This window comes from Pyxicephalus adspersus, chromosome 6 (genome assembly GCF_032062135.1).
Source record: "Pyxicephalus adspersus chromosome 6, UCB_Pads_2.0, whole genome shotgun sequence".
In the NCBI taxonomy this organism is placed as follows: Eukaryota; Metazoa; Chordata; class Amphibia; order Anura; family Pyxicephalidae; genus Pyxicephalus; species Pyxicephalus adspersus.
In genome coordinates this window covers 38,909,927-38,929,856 of record NC_092863.1, presented here as the reverse complement: position 1 = coordinate 38,929,856, position 19,930 = coordinate 38,909,927, and the positions used below count along the sequence as shown (strand labels likewise).

General features: G+C 37.3%; 3 protein-coding genes across 5 annotated transcripts in view; 1 reads left to right on the top strand and 2 right to left on the bottom strand.

Annotated features, from left to right (window-relative positions):
- The window catches only part of MVK (mevalonate kinase), a 15,029-nt gene extending 14,674 nt beyond the window's left edge, over window positions 1–355 (bottom strand). The window contains exon 1 of one of the 3 annotated variants that reach the window (XM_072415377.1): window positions 173–355. The gene's annotated coding sequence lies outside the window, so the exon portion shown is untranslated. The remainder of the gene's footprint in view (window positions 1–172) is intronic. The other 2 variants (XM_072415378.1, XM_072415376.1) reach the window with 2 other exon arrangements.
- Window positions 356–515: 160 nt separating this feature from the next.
- MMAB (metabolism of cobalamin associated B) lies at window positions 516–9,275 on the top strand. The gene is made up of 9 exons (XM_072415374.1): window positions 516–630; window positions 4,239–4,300; window positions 4,383–4,476; window positions 5,675–5,732; window positions 6,660–6,732; window positions 7,046–7,143; window positions 7,547–7,611; window positions 7,889–7,948; window positions 8,768–9,275. Exons 1-9 carry the CDS (start codon window positions 542–544, stop codon window positions 8,853–8,855), a joined length of 687 nt encoding a protein of 228 aa, XP_072271475.1. The 5' UTR covers window positions 516–541; the 3' UTR covers window positions 8,856–9,275.
- A 1,320-nt stretch (window positions 9,276–10,595) lies between these two features.
- On the bottom strand, window positions 10,596–18,011 carry LOC140333606 (aldehyde dehydrogenase family 3 member B3-like). Its single transcript, XM_072415375.1, has 10 exons — window positions 17,651–18,011; window positions 16,528–16,729; window positions 15,686–15,796; window positions 15,470–15,590; window positions 14,775–14,860; window positions 14,125–14,206; window positions 13,485–13,871; window positions 12,962–13,128; window positions 12,111–12,210; window positions 10,596–11,318 (listed from the first exon to the last, which is right to left on the bottom strand). The coding sequence occupies exons 1-10, from the start codon at window positions 17,704–17,706 to the stop codon at window positions 11,122–11,124; spliced, it is 1,509 nt and encodes a 502-aa protein (XP_072271476.1). The 5' UTR covers window positions 17,707–18,011; the 3' UTR covers window positions 10,596–11,121.
- Window positions 18,012–19,930: the final 1,919 nt, after the last annotated feature.

The following is a 19,930-nucleotide window of genomic DNA, read 5'->3' as shown; positions in this document are numbered from 1 at the left end:
GTACAATATATAGACATACAATCAGATTGTACAGTATACGGATATACAATCAGATTGTACAATATATAGACATACAATCAGATTGTACAGTGTATTCTTCTGTAAAGGAATCCTTTATATAGAAACATGGCAGCATGCAGACACTATTACACAGATAAAGGTGACGTTATACCTACATGCGATGCAGATCGGTACAATGAAGACAAGCGATAGAGCCAGGCGATTTACCAGCAGATCGAGCTGTCACCTTACCTCAGGTTCCATACACTTCCAATAACATCAATGAACTCACAATGTACACATTGCACCCACCAATCAACACTCGTACAGCCCAGACACTTCCAACCAATCACATGCACAATCTACACTTCCCTACATTCATCCAATCCATAGAGAATCCGCCTTCGGAGTTCTACCAATCAGAGAAGGTTTGCACCTGACACGAGCTGTGTGTACTGTAGGTTGTGTGACATAGCCAGATCATGAGGACCAATCAGATACAGCGTAGACGATGAGGCGAGTGGTGGGCGGGCCGGTCGTCATGGCGTCGGTACGGATGTTGTTGTGGAGAGCAGGGCGCGTAGTGTCGCAGAGCCGGCGCCTGTGTAGTGACAGTGGGGCTGGAGGAAGGTGAGAGGCTGCGGGGCGCCGGTATATCCGGCATTGTGCTGGTCAGTGGGTAGGGGCGACATTCTTCCTATTGCTGGCCAGTGTGAGCAATGTCAGCCCTCAGCCACAGGGATCATTGGGGTCACTTTGAGAGGAACAAATTGCTCCATGGCCCCCAGCAACCTGTGGAGGAATCCTAGGGATTGGGTTGTACTATTGTGGAATCAAAGCAATAATTCTTCATGAATTGTATGACTCCAGCAGGTTGGGTTAGTGTGCTGAACTGCATGTTTCAGATGTTCTGCAGCACCATAAAGTGTACAATGCTGGGATTAAACATTGGCTGCCAGGGAAATGATAAATTGTACCTAAACTCACAGTGTTCACAACCCTTTTATTTATCGTAAAAATTCCGTGTGTTTGGGATTTTTAAAGAGGAAGTAAACTGAAAAACGCCCAAAACAATAAAAATCCACTTACCTTCAATCACGCAGAGCAGGTGATCTGTTCAGGGGGTTCTTCCATTGGGTCCCACGTCGTCTCCCGATATCCGCCTTCGTGCTGGCGCTCCGGGCACCGCCATCTTCTCTTCTTCTTCATACATCATCTGAGGCAGGCGCGAGATCCGGCGACGAAGGTTGGGAAAAAACTTCAGTGCACATGTGTGAGTTTTTTTCCCTTTTGATAAAAAGACTCCTAATTTCTGAGTTCAGGTACGCTTTAAGTGCAAGAGCCAAAAAGATGCAGCACAGCCCCCTGAATTGATCGAGAATAAATGGGTGCACAGAGCCTCCCGGGATACCTATGTCACACATCCCGGGGGGCTCTTGGGTGCTCCTTCTGTGTATGCCCGAGCATCTCTGGGTAGCGCAGAAGGAGCTCTTTCATAAAAAGGCAACAAAAAAACTGCCAATCATGCATGCACAGTGAGCAAGTTTTTTTCCCCATTCTACGTCACCCCATCTTGCGCCTGCTTCAGGTGACAGAGGGAGGGGAACCCAGAAGAAGAAGAGAAGATGGTGACACCGGGCGTGCCAACCCGAATACGGATATCAGGACAACGTGGGACCCAATGGAAGACGCCTCCCATTGTATTGACTGGTCTGCGGGATTGAAGGTAAGTGGGATTTTTTTTTTTTTTTTTTTGGGTTTACTGCCTTTTAAAAGATCTTGTTAAAATGTGCCAAATGAGATGTGTACCTACCTGCACACGACAGCTTTTACACCTGGTTAGCCCCAAGGCTGGCCCATGCCAGCACCTACCATGGGAAGAGTCGCCAGTATATTGAATATTCAGTAGGTAAATGAACTACACAAAAATCATCAAATTCATAGAAGTTGCTGACATTTCTCAGCACATTTATTAGGCTGATAGAGGATATGCTTGAACATATGATATACAAATTGGATGTTGTATTTATTGTAATAATCTAAATTAATACGGATTTGTCATGTGGAAAAACAAATCCAGTTGAACTTCACAAAAGTTGGTGGGGGGGGGGGATTCAGATTAGGTTACAATAATAAGAACCTCCTTGGAGACTAAGGCTACGTACACATGTCAATTGATTCTCGTCTGATCGCCTCAGGACTAGTATTGGATGAGAATCTGACTTGTGCGCAGCGCTCGTCTGATGTCATTCATGGATCCGTCCTGACAGATCCACAAACGATTGTAATACAAGTCAAGAGGACCGAGCGCTCTGTCGTTCTCCCCTCTCCATTGAGAAGAACAGCACTGTATGTACAGCGCTCGTACAATCTTTTATCATTGAAAAGGATTGTGAAAGATCCTTTCCAAGGACAAATATTGAATGTGTGTATGTAGTCTGAGAGTTAAATGTCAGACATGGAAGGTGTTCAGTTTACTAATGATGTGTATACTATCATCATGCCAAGTCAAATGCTAAGGCTCTCAAACAATGCTGCTGATGCCTTTAAGTCTCACAAAGGATTTAAAAAAAAAAGTTCAATTTCTTTTTAAAATAATTTTATTCGGAACTAGTGGTAATTTCTTCTGGTCTACCTGGCCCAGCAATTCCAACCAAAAAAGTCTCCAAAAACACCCAAACACTTGGGACTCTGTTGCATGTGAAGTGTGCAATTAAAAATTATTTGCTGTGAAAGATGGGCATTAGTTCAAGACGAAAATTTTTGCAATTTGAGATATAGGCAAAGAGCCAGATTTCTGGAACAATGTGCCACGGACTGGGCATTTCAGGAGAAGAACTACAAGCCAAGTGTGTTGAAGTGTGGTGTAAGGCTACGTACACACGTCCAATGGTTCCTGTCCAATAAAAGGCTCAGGGTCGATATCGGACGAGAATCTGGTGTGCGTACAGTGCCCATCGTATGAACGACCCACCTGCCAGATCCACGGACTATGGACAACGATCGATCCTAATGGATGTGAAGGGGAGAGAGTGCAGCGGGGTGCCGCTTCGTCGTTCTTCCCCTCCTGTCTCAATGGAGCAGAACGGTGCTGTATGTACAACACTCCTTCATGCATCGTGCAGTCTTTAGTCCATGGAAAGGATTGTGAAAGATCCTGAATAGTTTGCAGCCAATTTAGTATTCTGCATCATATCAAAGTAGGAATGGGAATATGAATAAATAAAATAGGAATGTGAAGCTGTCTTTCCAACAGCTGAACAGGTAATGGATATTTCTGTATTAATAATCAGAAGCACACTAGTAAATTCACCAAGGAATGGCTCACAATGAACATATGTATACCAAACTGAAATATTATGTACACTGTGTAAAAAAAAAACTCCTTTTTTTCAGAAGACTGAACTTTCATTTGTTAAAAAGGACCACTGGCCATTGAGGAAATAAAAACACAGCTGCAATACTCCGCATACCACACATATCCTAAGTCTTCACCCTGGAAATTTAGGTGCATACTGTGAGTTCAGGGTGTCCCTGGCTTTGCCCCCCCCCCCCCTTAACAATGTACTGGGGCAGAGAGCAGAACTGACATAACTACCCAAGGACCACCCAGCCTTCAGAAGAAAACATGTTTCAAAAGGTAAAAAACATTACAGCCAGTGGGGCCACCAGATATTTCAGCTGGACTTGCTATTTTGGGGTGACAAGCCTACCAAGGCTTATGCACCTAAAGGGATGCAAATTCCCTGACTTGCTCTTAATAAATAGAATTTCTACAAAAAAAGAAAATGTTCTTCAGAACTGAGAACAGTATAAAATTGCACAATCCTTGCAAGGTATATAGTTTACCTAAAGGTCCATTCACTTTAGGCTGTCTGATGCATCTTAGAAAACGTGCTATGACATGCACATTGACATGCATTGCATTAGGGCAGCTCATTGATTTTCTTGGGCTGCACAATGCTCTTGTGCATGACACACTTTTTAAGGGCAGTTTTCAGTTGTGCCTCTTCTTGCCCCGAAGAAGCATTATGGAGTGCTAATAATTAGTAATAGAAATGCAGCATCATGCATAGTATGTGAGTTGTCATGTTAAAGTAATGCATACGTTTCTGCATGTAAATCCCTGTGTTTTTAGAATCTTCCAGTGGGATCAAGTTCTAAAAGGGATTGAGTTTTCTCAACAAAAACAGAGTTTTACTTTCATGTAATATTTTTTGTTTGCTTTTGTGTCACAGCTCTCAAATAGATACGACAACAAAGAAATTCCCAAGAATTTACACAAAAACTGGAGATAAAGGTATTGCTATCAATAACAGACTGGAATTGCTTCTGTTATATACCCGAAGCCACATATAATATTCTTTTCTGTGTATCTCTAGGCTTCTCCAGCACATACACAGGAGAAAGGAGACCCAAGGATGACTTAGTGTTTGAAGCACTGGGAGCTACTGATGAATTGAGCTCAGCTATCGGGTAAATTATTCTAATCTTTGTCATTCAGAATTTTATAATCTTTCCTTTCTTCTTATACAAATAATAAAAAAATATAACTATATTGATCTGATAAGTACTTATCATAGGAGATATATGGGGGCTGATATTGGTAACTTCATTCCAAAAATCCTATTGGCCAGGTTGTTCTGTTCTACCACTGGCTTTGTTACTTAAGTCACTGACCTGAAACAAATCCTTCCTGTCTGTATGTATGCCCAGCAGAAAAAGTAGCAATTTCTAAAGAACAATCATCAGTGGTAATCTTCCTTTTTTTTTCACAACATATCCTAAATCTATGAAATCGGCGGGGGGATAAAACTCTTGTTGTCAGGATAAATGTTACAAGTGATTACGTTTGGCTCTAATGCAGCACACTGTACTTTATAGAGGAAAGAATTTTGGTTACCTTTTGCCTTGTCTCTTCATAAATGTGCCTGTCCCAATTGAATTTAAATCAAACCCATATATAATAAATATGTATTCTATAAACATCTGTATGCAACTTTGACTCCAAATTTATAGCATAATCCTGAAGGCTGTGTAATTTGCAGGTTGTTCTTGATACTTGGGTAGCAACAGGTTCATGAATAATTGATATACAAGATTCATTGCTATCCTTAAAGGAAAATTTTCTTAAGAAAAATCCTGAAGCCACCTTATGACTTTTCATTCTGCAACTATGAGTTACCCGATCTTACTGATTCTGACTTGCCTAATTTGCTTACTTATTTTCAATTAGGTTAGAGATTGAGAAAATATTATGTGGAGGGTCAACTAGCCACTAAACTAACACTGTCAGAAAGAAGTCAGCAATGGTAGACTTTTTCTCTCTGTTATAATTTACTTAAAATAAAGAGTAAACCTTTTCCTTTTGGATTATGTTTAAAGTCATTAAATGTAAAAATACACAATGTGAAATGTCTACATACACAAATCAAATACATATAGGAAAGCGATTGGATTGGCACGTCTTACTATGATCTGAATTGTGAAGAAATTCACAAAGGTGTTTTCTGTCAGATTAAAAAAAATGAAGATTAATTTCTTATAATATACTGAACCCAATAGTAACATGTAATGAGCACTCATTTTATTAAATATATCTTGTTGCTTTAATTATATTTATTCATAGAACTTTCAAGTGGTGCTATTTATTTTGTTCCCATCTATTTTGCAGACTGGCCAGAGAATTTTGTCTGGATGCTAATCTCCAGTTTGTTTCAGAACTTAATAAGGTAATGACCTATTATAATACAATCTGTACTTGTAATTTCATATAAATGCCATTATTTTTTCCACTTTTCTGTTTTAATGTTTTTTATTTGTTATAGAGTTGGTATTTGTCACTGTGAAATGAGGTTGGTTAAACTTTTTTAAGATTTAACATATTGTCATTTTCTAATATTTTTAAAAATGCAACTTTTAATAATCCTGCCATGAAGGCCTTTCTTTGTTCAGACACTTGCTGGTATAGAGTAAACACTTGCTGTCTGTATTGGCATCCATCATAGGGGCTTTAATGTTAGCAGTACACTGATGGGTTTCATCAGCAAGATACATGCCATAAAAAATGCCACGCATCCATGATTGGATTAAAGCATATAGACAGCATATACATATATAGCATAAGCAACCCTTTTATATAAAGTAGAAATGTATTTATTTAAAGTAAGTGTAGCATCCTTTTTTTTTTTTTATTTTACAAAAAGGGTGCAGCACCACCCATTTTTGTCTTGATCGCCACAGCAAGAATGGGAGCTCAGAGCCTCCCGGATGCACAACGTAGGAATCTCCCCTTAAAGATTTTCTTAACGATTTCAAAGCTGGCAGAATTGCAGACATATCTTGCCTCTATAAGCCTGCGCAATACATGTTATGTTTTTTTTTTTTGCTAATTTTGAAGTATATTCCTTTTAATAAACATATAGAAACTACATTGTCACAGATGTAGAATATACAGACCTACTTCAACTGTTCTACCTAAAGAGTGATGAGAAGAAATCTTGGTTTTAGTGGTCTTCAGTTCCATTTATTGCAATAATCTAGATGTTAGGATTTATTTTTTACAATAGAACTGTTTAACAATATAGAGAATGAATACAAGCATGTTTACAGATGTATATATTGCATGCATGTGTGATAGATGGAATATATTCCCACAGATTCAGTGTATGCTGCAGGATGTCGGCTCAAACATTGCAACACCTCTTTCATCTGCTAGAGAAAGCCATAAAGGTGACGTTGGCATGTCTCATTATAGAAATTAATTTTTTTTACAATTTTGATTGTTTATATTGGAATTAAGATGTCCATTTTTATACAGAAATCAGCTAAAAATGTTTAGATGTCTTTTTCATTGAACATTTATATAAAATATCAGATCTTTTTCACCTGTTTTTGTGTCATCTATCTATACTGGACAATTTTTTTATGTAGCTGGTACTTATCCTATAATTTGCAATTTAGTTTATTTTGTGAGTCGTTTATGTAAAAATAGTTTGTGTTATTCACTGTAGTGTAGCTTTACATTACTTTTTTTTTTCTACAGTCCGAACATCATTCAGTGCTGATCCTGCCCAGGAACTTGAACAGTGGATCGATAAATACTCTGCACAGCTTCCACCACTGACTAACTTCATTCTTCCTGTATGTCTTGTTAATAAAAATTGTAATGTTAAAGTATTTTTAGCTGACAGTTATATTTTAATGCAAGAACCTCCTCTCATCCCCTGAGGCCTTATGACATGAAAACAATAAGGAAAGAAATAACTTTCTGTGCCATTTCTGGTCATTAGCCAAGAGAAGAGTTAAGGCGGGAGCTCAGCCATAAAATTGCTGGAACTATCTGTGCTCTTTTTTTGTATTGCCTCTGATCTGGCATCAAATAACGTGATTTCCTTTCCTTTTATAGAAGCAAAAGATAATTAAGCACTATTGAGAATTGAATTATTACTTTTTCAGTTTAGCTATTTTAAACACTTTCCATTGGACCCAAAATTGTTAAACAATACGGTATTAAAAAGTGCATTTATATTTCCTCTTTTTCTAGTCTGGAGGTAAAGCTAGTGCATCTTTACACATGGCCAGAGCTGTATGCCGGAGAGCTGAGAGAATGTAAGTTACTCTTAAGTCTAAACTTTTCCTGTGAGAATACAGGGGATCCCATTGCTAATTGGCTTTTAAAAATGCTAGTTGCTTAATCAGAACTTTTATTCTGTGTACCTCTTCCACAGTATTGAAACCATTAGATTAGCACTGCAGCCAGGCAGCTAAGCATTTTTAGAAGAAAAAGTCAGCAATGGCCGCTTCCATGTTTCTTTTACAATCATAAATAGGTTTATTTATAAAGTCAATGTTGCAAAAACAGTAAAAGCATTTTTCTTTATTTCAGCACATTCAAGCTGCTACAAAAAGGAGAGGCAGATCCAAACATTGGAAAATACTTAAACAGGTAAAGGAATTAAAATGATATGGATCCAGGCCCATGCTAATGGGTGTATTAAAATGAAACTGACCACCTTTTATTTGCTATAGTTTTTAATGCTCGTGACAATCAAGAATCCTGCTAATTTGTTAAATTATTGTAAGTAGTTTAAAACCATCACCTTTTTGCAACTTACCATGTCATAGTTCTCTTACCTTCTGCGTCTGTGACAACTGAAGTCGAAGAAGTGGTTTCTGTAATGTTTTTCTGACTTCTGCTTAATGTAGCCAGCCCACGTAAACCATTCTCCTTCCAGTTCTTATCTAGAAAGGATTCCGTTACTTCTTCACATATGATGACTAGAATCTACTTTTGCCATGGGAACATGTGCATAGTTTATCATGGCAACTTTTTTGTACGGTAGACAATAGCTCATGGTATAAGCAAGGAAAGCAACAAACATTTGCTATAGAGCTGCTTTCCATCAAGATGACAGAGAGAGAGATCGAATTGTAAATATATTTTCATTTTGAAAATTGGAGAGGTACAATATAAAGGGTAAACACAATAGTGTTGCAGTCCAAGGATTTTCAAATAACTCTTCATCACAGCTAAAATGTACATAAATTATATTTATAAATATCAATGGGGTGGGTATACTGATCTCTAATGGAGAAGGCAAACCTAACAGGTTTTTAACTCTTCCCCAATTTTTTTACAAAATGATGAACAAAAGTTTTGGCTGCACATCTACTTTAAGAAAACTTTGCAAACATGGAAAAAAGGCATATTAGTGTTTCTAACTGCTACAATTTAGATGATAATCTGATGCATTTTTACTTGCAGATTAAGTGATTACCTTTTCACAGTGGCAAGATATGCAGCCAAAGCTGAAGGACGACCTGAGACTATATATACAAGAATGCAGCCCTGAAAAATTAGCATTGTTATGGTTCTGTTCTTCACAGAAATCTTCCAAGGCTATTTCTTTTAATTATGGTTAATGGGACCAGCTTATCAGTGGGATCCTTCTTACAATCAAATGCCTATGCTGAGAGGAAATTAGATGTAACACAGATGGATCTAAAAAAAAAAAAAAAAAAAATATTTATTTATATATAATAAATCTGTTTGAAAAACTCCTAAAAACGATGGTGAATAAGGTGTAAGAGTGTGCAATGTTGAAAAACGCAAAGTGCCACTGAAGTCATTCATATGTTCTGTATTTCCAACAGGTATCCAGCCTTTTTCTTCATTTTCTGTATATTATGTTTATTTTACTGTTCAGCTTTTTTATTCTGTATAATGGAATTTGAGAATTAAAAGCAATTATATCTGCTTGGTCATTATGAAAGCTGTAGTAGTTGATATAGTTGTACAATGCTGTGCACTTATTTACCGGTATATATTACCATCATTCAGAGCTTTTTCAAGCATTATCCTAGGTTACACTTTGATATATGACTTTAAAATAACCTACATTTTGGAAACAATTTGTAAAACAAGTAAACCCTGTATATGGGCATATTTAAACCTTATTTTTTCCAGAGTAGGCGTCCAGGAGCATTTAATAGCCCTGTTTTTCAGAAGCAGGACTGAACATATACCCTATAGCATTTCATTTTTTGTTTTACTAAGATACTGTTACTATTAAAGAGTAACAAACATTTGCTATGGGGCTGCTTCCCACGCCCTACATTTTTACAACTTTCAGCATATTCATCCCCATCACCAGCCTCTGTCACTGACTGTGGAGTCTGGACTCTTCATAGAAATGAGCAATTTCTTTAAATTCTCCAGATATAGGTAATAGAGAAAGTTCTATAAATGTTCATTTTGCAGAATTGTAACCCACAAGTATCTAGCTGTGATCCCCAATTCTGGCTTCTGTTCATATAACAGTCGCCAAATACCTGGACTGATAGTATTCAACAGTGTACAATAAACTATAGAGATTCCATGCAGGCTGCAAGTATAGTGAGAAATTATAATAAAGAGTTTAACTAGTGTATAAGATGTTCACATATGAAAAGCAAGCAGCCAAAAATAGTTGCAAAATAACCAGCTGTCTTAAACCTCCATGTGAAGGAGGCTGTCCAATAGCAAAAATAGCCCATGCCCAGCAGACCCCTATATACTCAGGGCTAGTTCCCAACAGCATGCACAAGACAATATACATTCAGACAAATGTTTACATATATTTTGCTCATTTACACAATTCCATGACAATATTAATTCTTTCACACAGAGACAGATTTATCAAAAGAAAACTTTATTAATTACTTTCTCCTCTGCTCTAAAGTAGCCATAATAAAGCCTGACCACTTCTAAATTGTTCATCTGTTTTCAGTGAAAATTAGTCTCGTATAAAGTGATAGGTGTGAAAACAGTGACATATTTCAGGCACAGTGGTCACAAATGCATTTATCTGATGTAAAGAATTTGCTTACCAATGGATAGCCCAACTTTCATCTAAGTTTGTTGCTTGTTCAGTAAAAAAAAGCACTTGATGGCATTTATAAAGTAAAGACCAAGGGGTCTATTTATAGAGCAGTGAATCAGACATTCACAGAAACATTCTGTGGTGGAGAATCTTCCAGCTCTCTATAGGTTTCAGTGGCGTTAATTGACTCTCCACTAGGTAATGTTTCAGTGAATGTTAGATTCACGGCTTTATAAATACACCCCCAAGTGTTACCTATGCAAGTCAGACAAGGAGTAACAATAAATATGTGCACAGCAATTATAATTTATATATTTACTTTATAGAAAATATAATTTATAGTTTAATTGAAATTTAACTAATAAACATGGTGCTCTTCAACTTTTTAAAGCCAAGTACAAGTTTGGTTTAAAAAAAAAAAAAACGCTAGTGACAAATCAATGTAAAGCCATATAGTAAGGGAAACAGTGAGAACGTCAAATCCAAAAAGGGAATTTTTTTTTTATACTTTTTTCATTGCTTTAGGATTTACCATTTCCCAAGAAATTTGTATGCGTAGGAGAATACCAAAAGTCCTTAAAATCAGTCTTAAGTCAGAGATTACCAAAAATGATTGTGCATGTGTGGCGTTTAGACATATAACAAAAAAAACAGAATAATCATTCATACATTCAGATGCCTGCACAGGACAGTGAATGCAATAACGACCAGTTGTGTGTTATGCAAAAAGGGCCCATTCTTCTTTGCTGAAAAAACATTACAAAATGTTGCACCAGCTGTTTGTTCTGGAGAGTGTGATGGCCCACTGCATGAGATGGAGCTGTTTCTCAGCATAGGGAGGATAGCGGAGGTAAGTAACACACTCAACTGCAGTGTTGCGCAGGAGGCAGGCACGACTGTGTGAGAAGGTATCAAAGCTGAACTTACCGCCATATATTCCTACTCCACTATTTCCTGAATAAAAAACAAAACACACATCATAAAGCCAGAACTGAAAAAAATCCATAGACATAGCAATGGGACATCTTAAATCTACAAAGCCCAGCTTTGAACAGCTTGCTAAATAGCCCTATAAATTAGTCGGAGTTGATAAACGTCACCACCCATATAGACAAATAGATTACAAGACTTTCAAATGACAGGAATGCAACCCAGGCAGATTCAATTATCACTAATGAAATGTAGTAATGCACCATTGTGTGCCTTACACCAAAACATGATTATGCATATGGAAAAAAAAAATTGCATTACAACTTGTTACAGCATGTGGAATTGTTTGCAATATGAAAATTTGTACAGATGTACACTGAAGTATTATCTCATTAATGGGTGTGTACTAATTCTAATTCAATTATTGGTTCTAGTCCTAGTTTTTGTGAAGAGTCAGTTGGGGCAGAGATGTGGCCTCTCTGCAGTGATCTGCATATTTTTCAAATTTTTTTAAATGAGCCCAATATTTCTTGGGCAGTTGGTGGTCTTCCCATGCCATTTGTTGCATTTATTTGCAGTAGTGACTTTCCTGAGACCATAAGACAGTACCATATTCCCTTTTCACTTTAATTATGTTACGGTTTTCCCTCAACCAGAACATTGTTCGGTTCTAGAGGTGTTTAGCCAATCACATGCTGAACATGCTTGAGCACCACACTACTGTGGATGCTATATCCCATCAGTAATAAGAAAAGCAAATCTGTGTTATATTCCACCAAACAAATATTTTATCTTAAGGGTATAAAACATACCTACCTATCCCACCACATGGCAACCTTGTATACAGACATTGAATCATGCTGTCATTTGAACAAAAGCTTCCACTAGATGTTTTCTGCAGAACTTCTGAAATAACCTACAACCAGGAGGCAGAAACAAGAGCATATTGTTACTTCTGGCTGTCATTGGTGTAAAATGTTGGCATACATACTACAGATAAAATTGATATGAATTTATGCAATTCTGTCATGCTCAGTGCCAGAGCTTACACCAGGGTAAGAACAGGGATATCGCAGTGCTCTGGCTGGCCAATGTAGAAGCTAAGTATTTATTTAGTAAAAACTAAAACTGAACTTCCAAATTTTGGGTTGTTTAGAAATCTAATACAACAGTGAAGCTAAATATGCAAAATTAGGATCCCAATGTTGTTTTTTTTAATTATTTGCCAGCAAAATGATGCTGAACATGAACAGCCATTGGTTTTGTTTCTTTCTCTCCACATACTGAAGAATAATCAGTTACACCAGATGATTGAATTGCATAATGATTGCTTCGAATCATTATTTAGGCACTCCTATTTTCTCCTATCATCACAAGCTTTATTCACACACTGTAAGTTCTATACTGCTAAATTGTAGTAGGGCTCTGGTTACATATGTGTACTAATATAGGACAGACATCAATGAACAAAAAAAATTTCCTCCTTACAAATGCTTTCCTCTCAATTGTGCTTCAGCGAGGAAGCCAATCTCACTATGTAGTATACAGCTAATCATTATGATTAAAACTTCACATTCCAGATTTTAGAACTTTCAGATCATAATAGTTTATTTTTGATTAATCTAAAAGTAATAATGCTATAATTTAATGTAAGAGGGAAATCATACCCTTTGGCTGTTAGAGTAGACATAAACTGCTAAAGGTCGGTCTCTTCTGTTTATGAAGTGTATAGCTTCTTCCAGTGCTTCTACCGTTAGGATTGGTAGAACTGGTCCCAGGATTTCTTGTTGCATAATGGCATCAGTTTCTTTCACATCTGTCAGCACTGTAGGGGCTAAAAAGAAATGGTCATTTAACTTACAGCAGCAAACCACTCCTTATTGCACATATTGTACCTTCTCTCTTCCCATAGTAATGTCACCTGTGGAAAAACAATCACCCCCATCCATATCACACTACAGTACTGCTGCAGGTATCCATTGTTTGAACTGCACATCATATGCAAGTCTTATACCTAAAATGCACCACAACCCAAATTTTGTCTAAGTGCAAAAGAATAGTGTCATTAATTAAGAACCATTACCAAAAGGAAAATCAAAAACAGGAAAGTAAGAATTTCAATAGCTACTTAGTTTATCAATATTGTATTTTTGTAACAGATGTGTTACTCTCTTGAAAAGTTTTACATACCTATATAGCGTTCATGGTCATCAGTCTGCCCTCCAAAGACTACCGTGCCACAGGTCAGAAATTCCTTGACTTTTTTGTAGTGTTCATTACTTGCTATGCGCCCATAATGCTGAGACTCTTGTGGGTTCATGCCATAAAATTCATGGACACAGAATTTAAGTTCTTTAATCAGAGGGTCCCTTAAATCTGGATGACAAAGAACATATTCTGGTGCCAGTGAATTCTGACCAGCATTCATAAATCGAGCCCATGCAATCCTATGGGCAGCCGTAGTTAGATCGCATGATTTGTCCACATAGCAGGGATTCTTCCCTCCAAGTATCATAGAAACAGGTGTAATATGTTTAGCTGCTGCCTGCATCACCTGCTTGCCTGTCAAACGGTCACCTGGAACACAAAGGTTCATGGGTAAGCCACTATGGTCTTGTCTGGTCTAGGTAAATGCCTTTTCGGCACTGTCAAGCTTTTATTTATGCTTTCATAGGTTGTTTATCATCTTTTCTGACATCCAGCCATAGATGTATTCTATCATACTGAAGGATGGTAATGGCATAAACAGTAATTTCCAAATTAGTTTGAGAGCGTTTTGTTTCTCATACTTGTCTTAAGAAATTGTATAATGTGCAAAAAGCATCAATACCTATAAAGAAGATATGGTCAAACTTGTTCTCTAGAATTTCCATCAGATCCCCATGTCCTACAGCAAGCACGTGGAAAAAGCTCTAAAATGCAGAGAATTAGCAAAAGTTATAGTACAAAAATGTGTTGTGCTGAAAATTCTACCAGATCAGAAAATAAAATGTGGAAAAGAAATATCCAATTCAGAATCAGTCTTATGCATGTTTATTACCCAAGAGAAAACTTTTTGTAATGTGACAATTTCGTGCAAATGTCTTCAAAATTGTGTTTCAATAAATTGTTTTTGTATACATACATGAACCTGGCACATTTACACATTACATATGCAGTGTATAATACTTGCTTTGCAGTACTATACAGTGGTCATACATTATTGCTTTTATCACAATGCAAGCCTATGAGCCAATGTATTCACTGAAAACAATAATTAATAAGGAATTGCAAAAAGTTCTAAGTAAGAGCCTCGTCTAGTGCAGATCTTTAAGGAAGATGGCTGAGCAAGCATTGGAATGTGTTACACTACAAAATAAACTAAACAGTGCAAAAAACGCTCAAAATCTGTGCAGTGGCACATTTTATGCATTGTTGGCAAAATGGCCCCATTAAACATTTTGGATACGTAATATTAAACAAATATAATTCCACACTCACATTGTCCATGTAATTTGGGAGGAGCATGTGCAGCAAATTTGCCGTATGGTGACATGTTTCTGAAGGTTTTATCATCACACAGTTGCCTGTGAAAGTAAAGGTAATCAGTTGATGGACAATTACCCATAAAATGAGAAGGCATCAGAACTATTCCAGGGATGGAATTATCCCTTTACCTTCTTCCCCTCAGATGTTTGTCAATACCCCTTTTTCAGAATAAATTTAAAAAACATAACAGTAATGAAGCGTTTGATACTTTGGGATTGTTTTACTAATGGAGTTAAGGGTGGTCACTTAGCAAAGTGAAAAAAATAACTCTGCAGGGGATATTTTACTTGGTGAATGAAATTACTGACACTTCAGCTAAAACCAATCATGTGCAAGCATATTTTTTTACCACATTCACTTAGCTAAGCAATTTATTAATACATTGTTGAGTGTTCCTGGATGTTTGTTTGAACTGTATACAGGTAATACATGGGGTAATCAATTTGAATGTACAAGTCTTTCTATATACTTTCTTATTATTTACATGCAGATTAGTAAAAGTGAGAACCTGCACATTATAGGAGCAACAAGAGATATTTGGTGCCATTTAAATATTTTGTGCCATGGCCAGCACTGCTACAAGCTTGCAGCACACCATTTTTAGACAATGGCTTTTAAAGATTTACATGTTTTATCATTGTACCTACCTGCAGCCACTGCACCAATCATAGGTATAAGGCAAAGCTGCACTGGTAAACTCCATCCAGCAATAATCAAGACAACACCTACTGGCTCCTTTTGTATGTAGCAGCTGTCTAGGAAGGAAGTCTGTATAAAAAAAAAAAGTCTTAGTTACACACCTACAGTAAATCCAGTAATAAAATAATTGAGCATTTGCCCGATAAATCATATCCTAAACATACCATACTCGTTTGCACTGGCTCCGGTTTCATCCATTTTTCCAAATTATTTATAGCATAAATGGCCTCATTTCTTACAGTTGTGATTTCTGATAAAACTGTTTCAAACCTGGGCTACAAAAGAGGGATGGTGAATTCAGAGTACAAGAAATACTAATCATCATGTATCTAATGGTTACATTTAAATGCCTTGCTCAATCAAGAGTAGCAAAAGCCACAATCTTTAAGTGTGAAAGTATTAAAACCCCTGATATCTGCAATACTGTGTAAAACGTGGCACATTTAGTGATCTATTTTTTGTACAGCTCTGTATATTACGTGGCCAGGTTAGCACTCTGGCCTTTGCCAGGTTCACATCTCGGCCAGGACACTATCTGCATGGAGTTTGCAGGTTTTCCACGTGTTTGTGTGGGATTTGGCAGGGTATTCTGGTTTCCTCCCTCAATCCAAAAACAAAAAAAAACAAAACATGCAGTTAGGTTACTTGGCTTCCCCCCAAAATTGTGACTATGATAGGGACATTAGATTGTGAGCCCCTTTGAGGGACTTTGTACAGTGCTATGTTTGCACTATATAAACACTATAATGTCGTGAGTAATATAAATAAAACATAAATCGGTGATCTCAAAGCCTGTCAAAGTGCACTTGTTATTTCTCCAGGATATAATGAACCGAAATAGTTTAATGTTTAAAATATGTGTAAATAGGTGTAAAGAAATAGTTTGTGCTTTTATTGCTTTATTTATATATAACCAAACCTACACATTGTAGGTTTCTCCAAGGACCATCTTTTCCAGTTTTAGAAGAATGTTCTATTTTTGTATTATCAATATAAGCAAACTGACCTTATGCATATCTTTTTCCAGGGCTGTTACAAACTCCTTTTCATGGCTGTCCAGCATCTCCAGTATGGCTTGGAGCTGTTGAATTCTAAATGTACAAGTCTTGGTTTTCCCTGAAGAAAATGCTTCTTTACATTTTCGCAGAGTTTCTTCACATAAGGATGAGGTAGAGGATTTCCTTGTTTGACTTTCGACAGCTACTGTCCTAGAATTAACATTGTGGCAGACATACTTAAGGAGTAGTTTACACAAACAAAGTATGTTTCATTAGTAATTCTACCCAAAAAATCCAGATTACAGTTACACTCTTGCCGTGCAGCACTGTGACTTTTGTACAACTCCTACTCCACTCTCTCCAAAGAATGGTCAGTATTACTGAAGGGAAATAAAAGCTTTCTTATTGTTTAAGAGTAATGGCTACTATCTGATGTATGTACCTTCCGATATCACTTGAACACAAACACCTATTAAAAAAACCTTTGGGGCTAATTTACTGTGTTCTAGGGCATTAACTTGCATACTGTTAGGGCATTCTATTATTTGAATAGATTTCCTGATGCAAAGATGACCCATAAAGTTAATGGAACAGCCTGCATCTTAAAAAAGGAACTCCGCAGTGCATAAGGCAATTTTGGGGTGTCAAAGCTGATAAGGAGGATAAGGAGTGTTGGTTGGTACATTAAACAAGCTGCAAGCAGGCTTTCAGAACATTACTAGAGATAAGGAGTGTTTAAGGAGGACCTATACATTGCTAAAGCATGCAAATTGCCTGGATATGGAGCTGATCTTTTGGTTTCTGTCACACACCTGAAACAATTATGCAGAAAACAATTGGCTGAACACCTGAGCTGTGTACTCGTTCTGGGTCAGGGATTCACAAAGTACTGGACGCAATGCATGAGATCACCAACCAGGTAATCAGCATTTTATTAGAATCTGGTCAGCAATGGCATCTTGTATTTAATCTCAGCTGCAGCTGTCCTTAATGCTTTTATTAATCATTTGCCTTGCTGTATAAATATATTTTAAATGCATACACCTTTAGCATTAAGCACAAAACTTTTGTCAGATTCCCTGTTTTTGAAATAGAACCCAAGGTGTTTAGCCCCCAGTCATTCATACTAACCGTCTTAAAACCCGAAACCAGCGGGCGGGAGAGGGAGAAGAATTTGTGTTATCCATTGTTTAATTCCTTTCCCATTCATGAGCCTAATTACATCAGCCTGAAAAAAAAAGAAACTTGGAATTTATCTATATTTTCATTCCAAACTTGAAAAAGTTATCCAATTCTTAAAAATGAATAGCTGTGCAAACTCCAAACCTGGCAGAGCAAATCTTCAGGAATATAATCAACTTCATTTAGCTGCTACTGCAACTCAGTGCATCCACACCAAACCCACTATTAGAGTTGAGTGACAAATCCAATCCCCAGCAAGCCAATAAAATGCAACTTTGATTAACCCATTCATTGCTCTGATCAAAACATTTGCAACCACAAGCCTACAAATCCATGTATGCATGCAAAGTATAATATATTGTTTTATAGAAACTATACAATTTTTTAATTGCACAGTACGTTAATAGAGAAATGTTCCTTATGTCTATCTAAACTGAATCATTTAAGAATTTAGAACACACTTTCACTACTTTGTGATCCTGCATTTTTTGACAAATGCAGGAAAAGGATTTGTGGATCACATTCACTCCAGAGTAAAAAGCTTAAATCCTACCCTAAATGGATGAATCTATGATGTGTTGCAATTTTTCGAGAAGTAGGTTACAAGTTTGTTTTGCATTAGTATAGGACATTTTGCCCTATGTCATAGTTTTCCCTCCACTTCAGCAATCTGCTGGAGATGTTGGTTCCTTGTTACATATATTTGTTAGAATTCTAGGGTAAGGGGGGTTTGGGACCAGGAGCACAACCTCTCACATAAATGTCCTGAGATTGCAACCCATTCTTCCTTCTGCTGAAAAATAATACTTTACCTCTGAAACACTATAGGAGGTACAGTAAGTACAAATCCATTTGATTTATGTCACCGGGATTTTCTTCTGAATGAAATCATATAAATGGAATATTTCACCTTTACCTCCTTCTGTCATATATGGTTCTATTGGCAAGAGTTTCAGAACCTGGAAGAGGATGAGGACCCTTTGTGTATCCCCCTTTCTGTGTTTCTTTCTTTTCCCACCACTTGTTTTCTCGAAAATACTGAGTTGCTCCCCACAATTTATTTAATACTCCAGACTACTAGTAAATCTATTGATCTCAATGTTTATATTCCTCCATCCTAAGTCCAGGCTTACACAGGTTGGATGGAGGACAGTCCACATGTGACTGGTGCCCTTTATATTGTCGCATAGGGGGCTGGCTTGAGTCCCCTCATTTAAGTACCTCCCTATAAAAAGGGAGGGGGCGCTCTTTAGTTCATTCTGAGGCTTCATCCTTTTTATTGCCTACTTTTAGGAGCAAACACAGAAAACTTTTCTCTTTAGAAAGCTCCCTATTCTGATTTCCAGAAAGGATCTTTCTGCTTTGCAAGATAAAGTTACCTGGTTAATATGGGGGAATAGATTATATAGGATCAAGAGGATAACACTCTTTACTCCTAAAACATTGGGATATTTTGAGGTCCCTAACCTCCTCCTTTATCATTCAGTTGAATAGGACACCCAGCTTGTTAAAAGCCCCAATGAATGGATTTGGAGGCTTGCTCATGCTTACTGGTTTCCATTGAGACTTTGATGTGCATCCCCCTAAAAAAACACCCCTTAGCCCTTACCCTGATTCGTCCTACTCCTTGTTGGTCTACAAAAAGTTAAATCAGACCTAGACACTGAATTTTCCTTAAGTCCCTTGTGGGGGAATTCCAAGTTTGGCCCTGGGTATACTTAACCCAAGTTTAAAAAGGTGGATCATTAGGAACATTTTGAGAAATTGACCCTTTGCAAAGCTGGGCAATTATTTTTTTGATGTTTGGGAACATGCCCTCCCCTTGGGGGAATTTTTTCACTATTATCAGAGCTTGTTCTTGTGGCCAAACACATGTCCTTAAAATTGACTTATTATCACATTTTAACATTATGTAAAAAGGTGGCTAACCTAGTGCATGTACAGTGAGATTGGCACTTCTTTTTCCATTTTCAGGAAGACACATTACACAATCTCAGGCCTGTGCAGGGCGAGATCAGGTGACAAGAGCAGAATTTGGAAAAAGATGGCCATGTCCTCTGTCCTCCTGTCTCCATCAGAAAGAAGCTGGGATGACGTGGGACCTACTGAACTGGGATTGTGGTGGGATTGTGGTGGGATTGAGGGCTCTTCCAAAGTAAGTTTTTTTTATTAAAGTTCTCCACTTTATCACAATTGAAAGTACAAACAGGACACTTTATTATTATTATT

Coding starts and splice junctions, on each gene's coding strand:
- MMAB (XM_072415374.1), top strand. CDS start 542: ATGGCGTCGGTACGGATGTTGTTGTGGAGAGCAGGGCGCGTAGTGTCG. Junction 631..4,238: donor GACAGTGGGGCTGGAGGAAG/GTGAGAGGCTGC, acceptor TTTGTGTCACAG/CTCTCAAATAGATACGACAA. Junction 4,301..4,382: donor CACAAAAACTGGAGATAAAG/GTATTGCTATCA, acceptor GTGTATCTCTAG/GCTTCTCCAGCACATACACA.
- LOC140333606 (XM_072415375.1), bottom strand. CDS start 17,706: ATGGATAACACAAATTCTTCTCCCTCTCCCGCCCGCTGGTTTCGGGTT. Junction 13,872..14,124: donor TGACCATATCTTCTTTATAG/GTATTGATGCTT, acceptor TTTGTGTTCCAG/GTGACCGTTTGACAGGCAAG. Junction 11,319..12,110: donor GTTGCCATGTGGTGGGATAG/GTAGGTATGTTT, acceptor TTTTTTATTCAG/GAAATAGTGGAGTAGGAATA.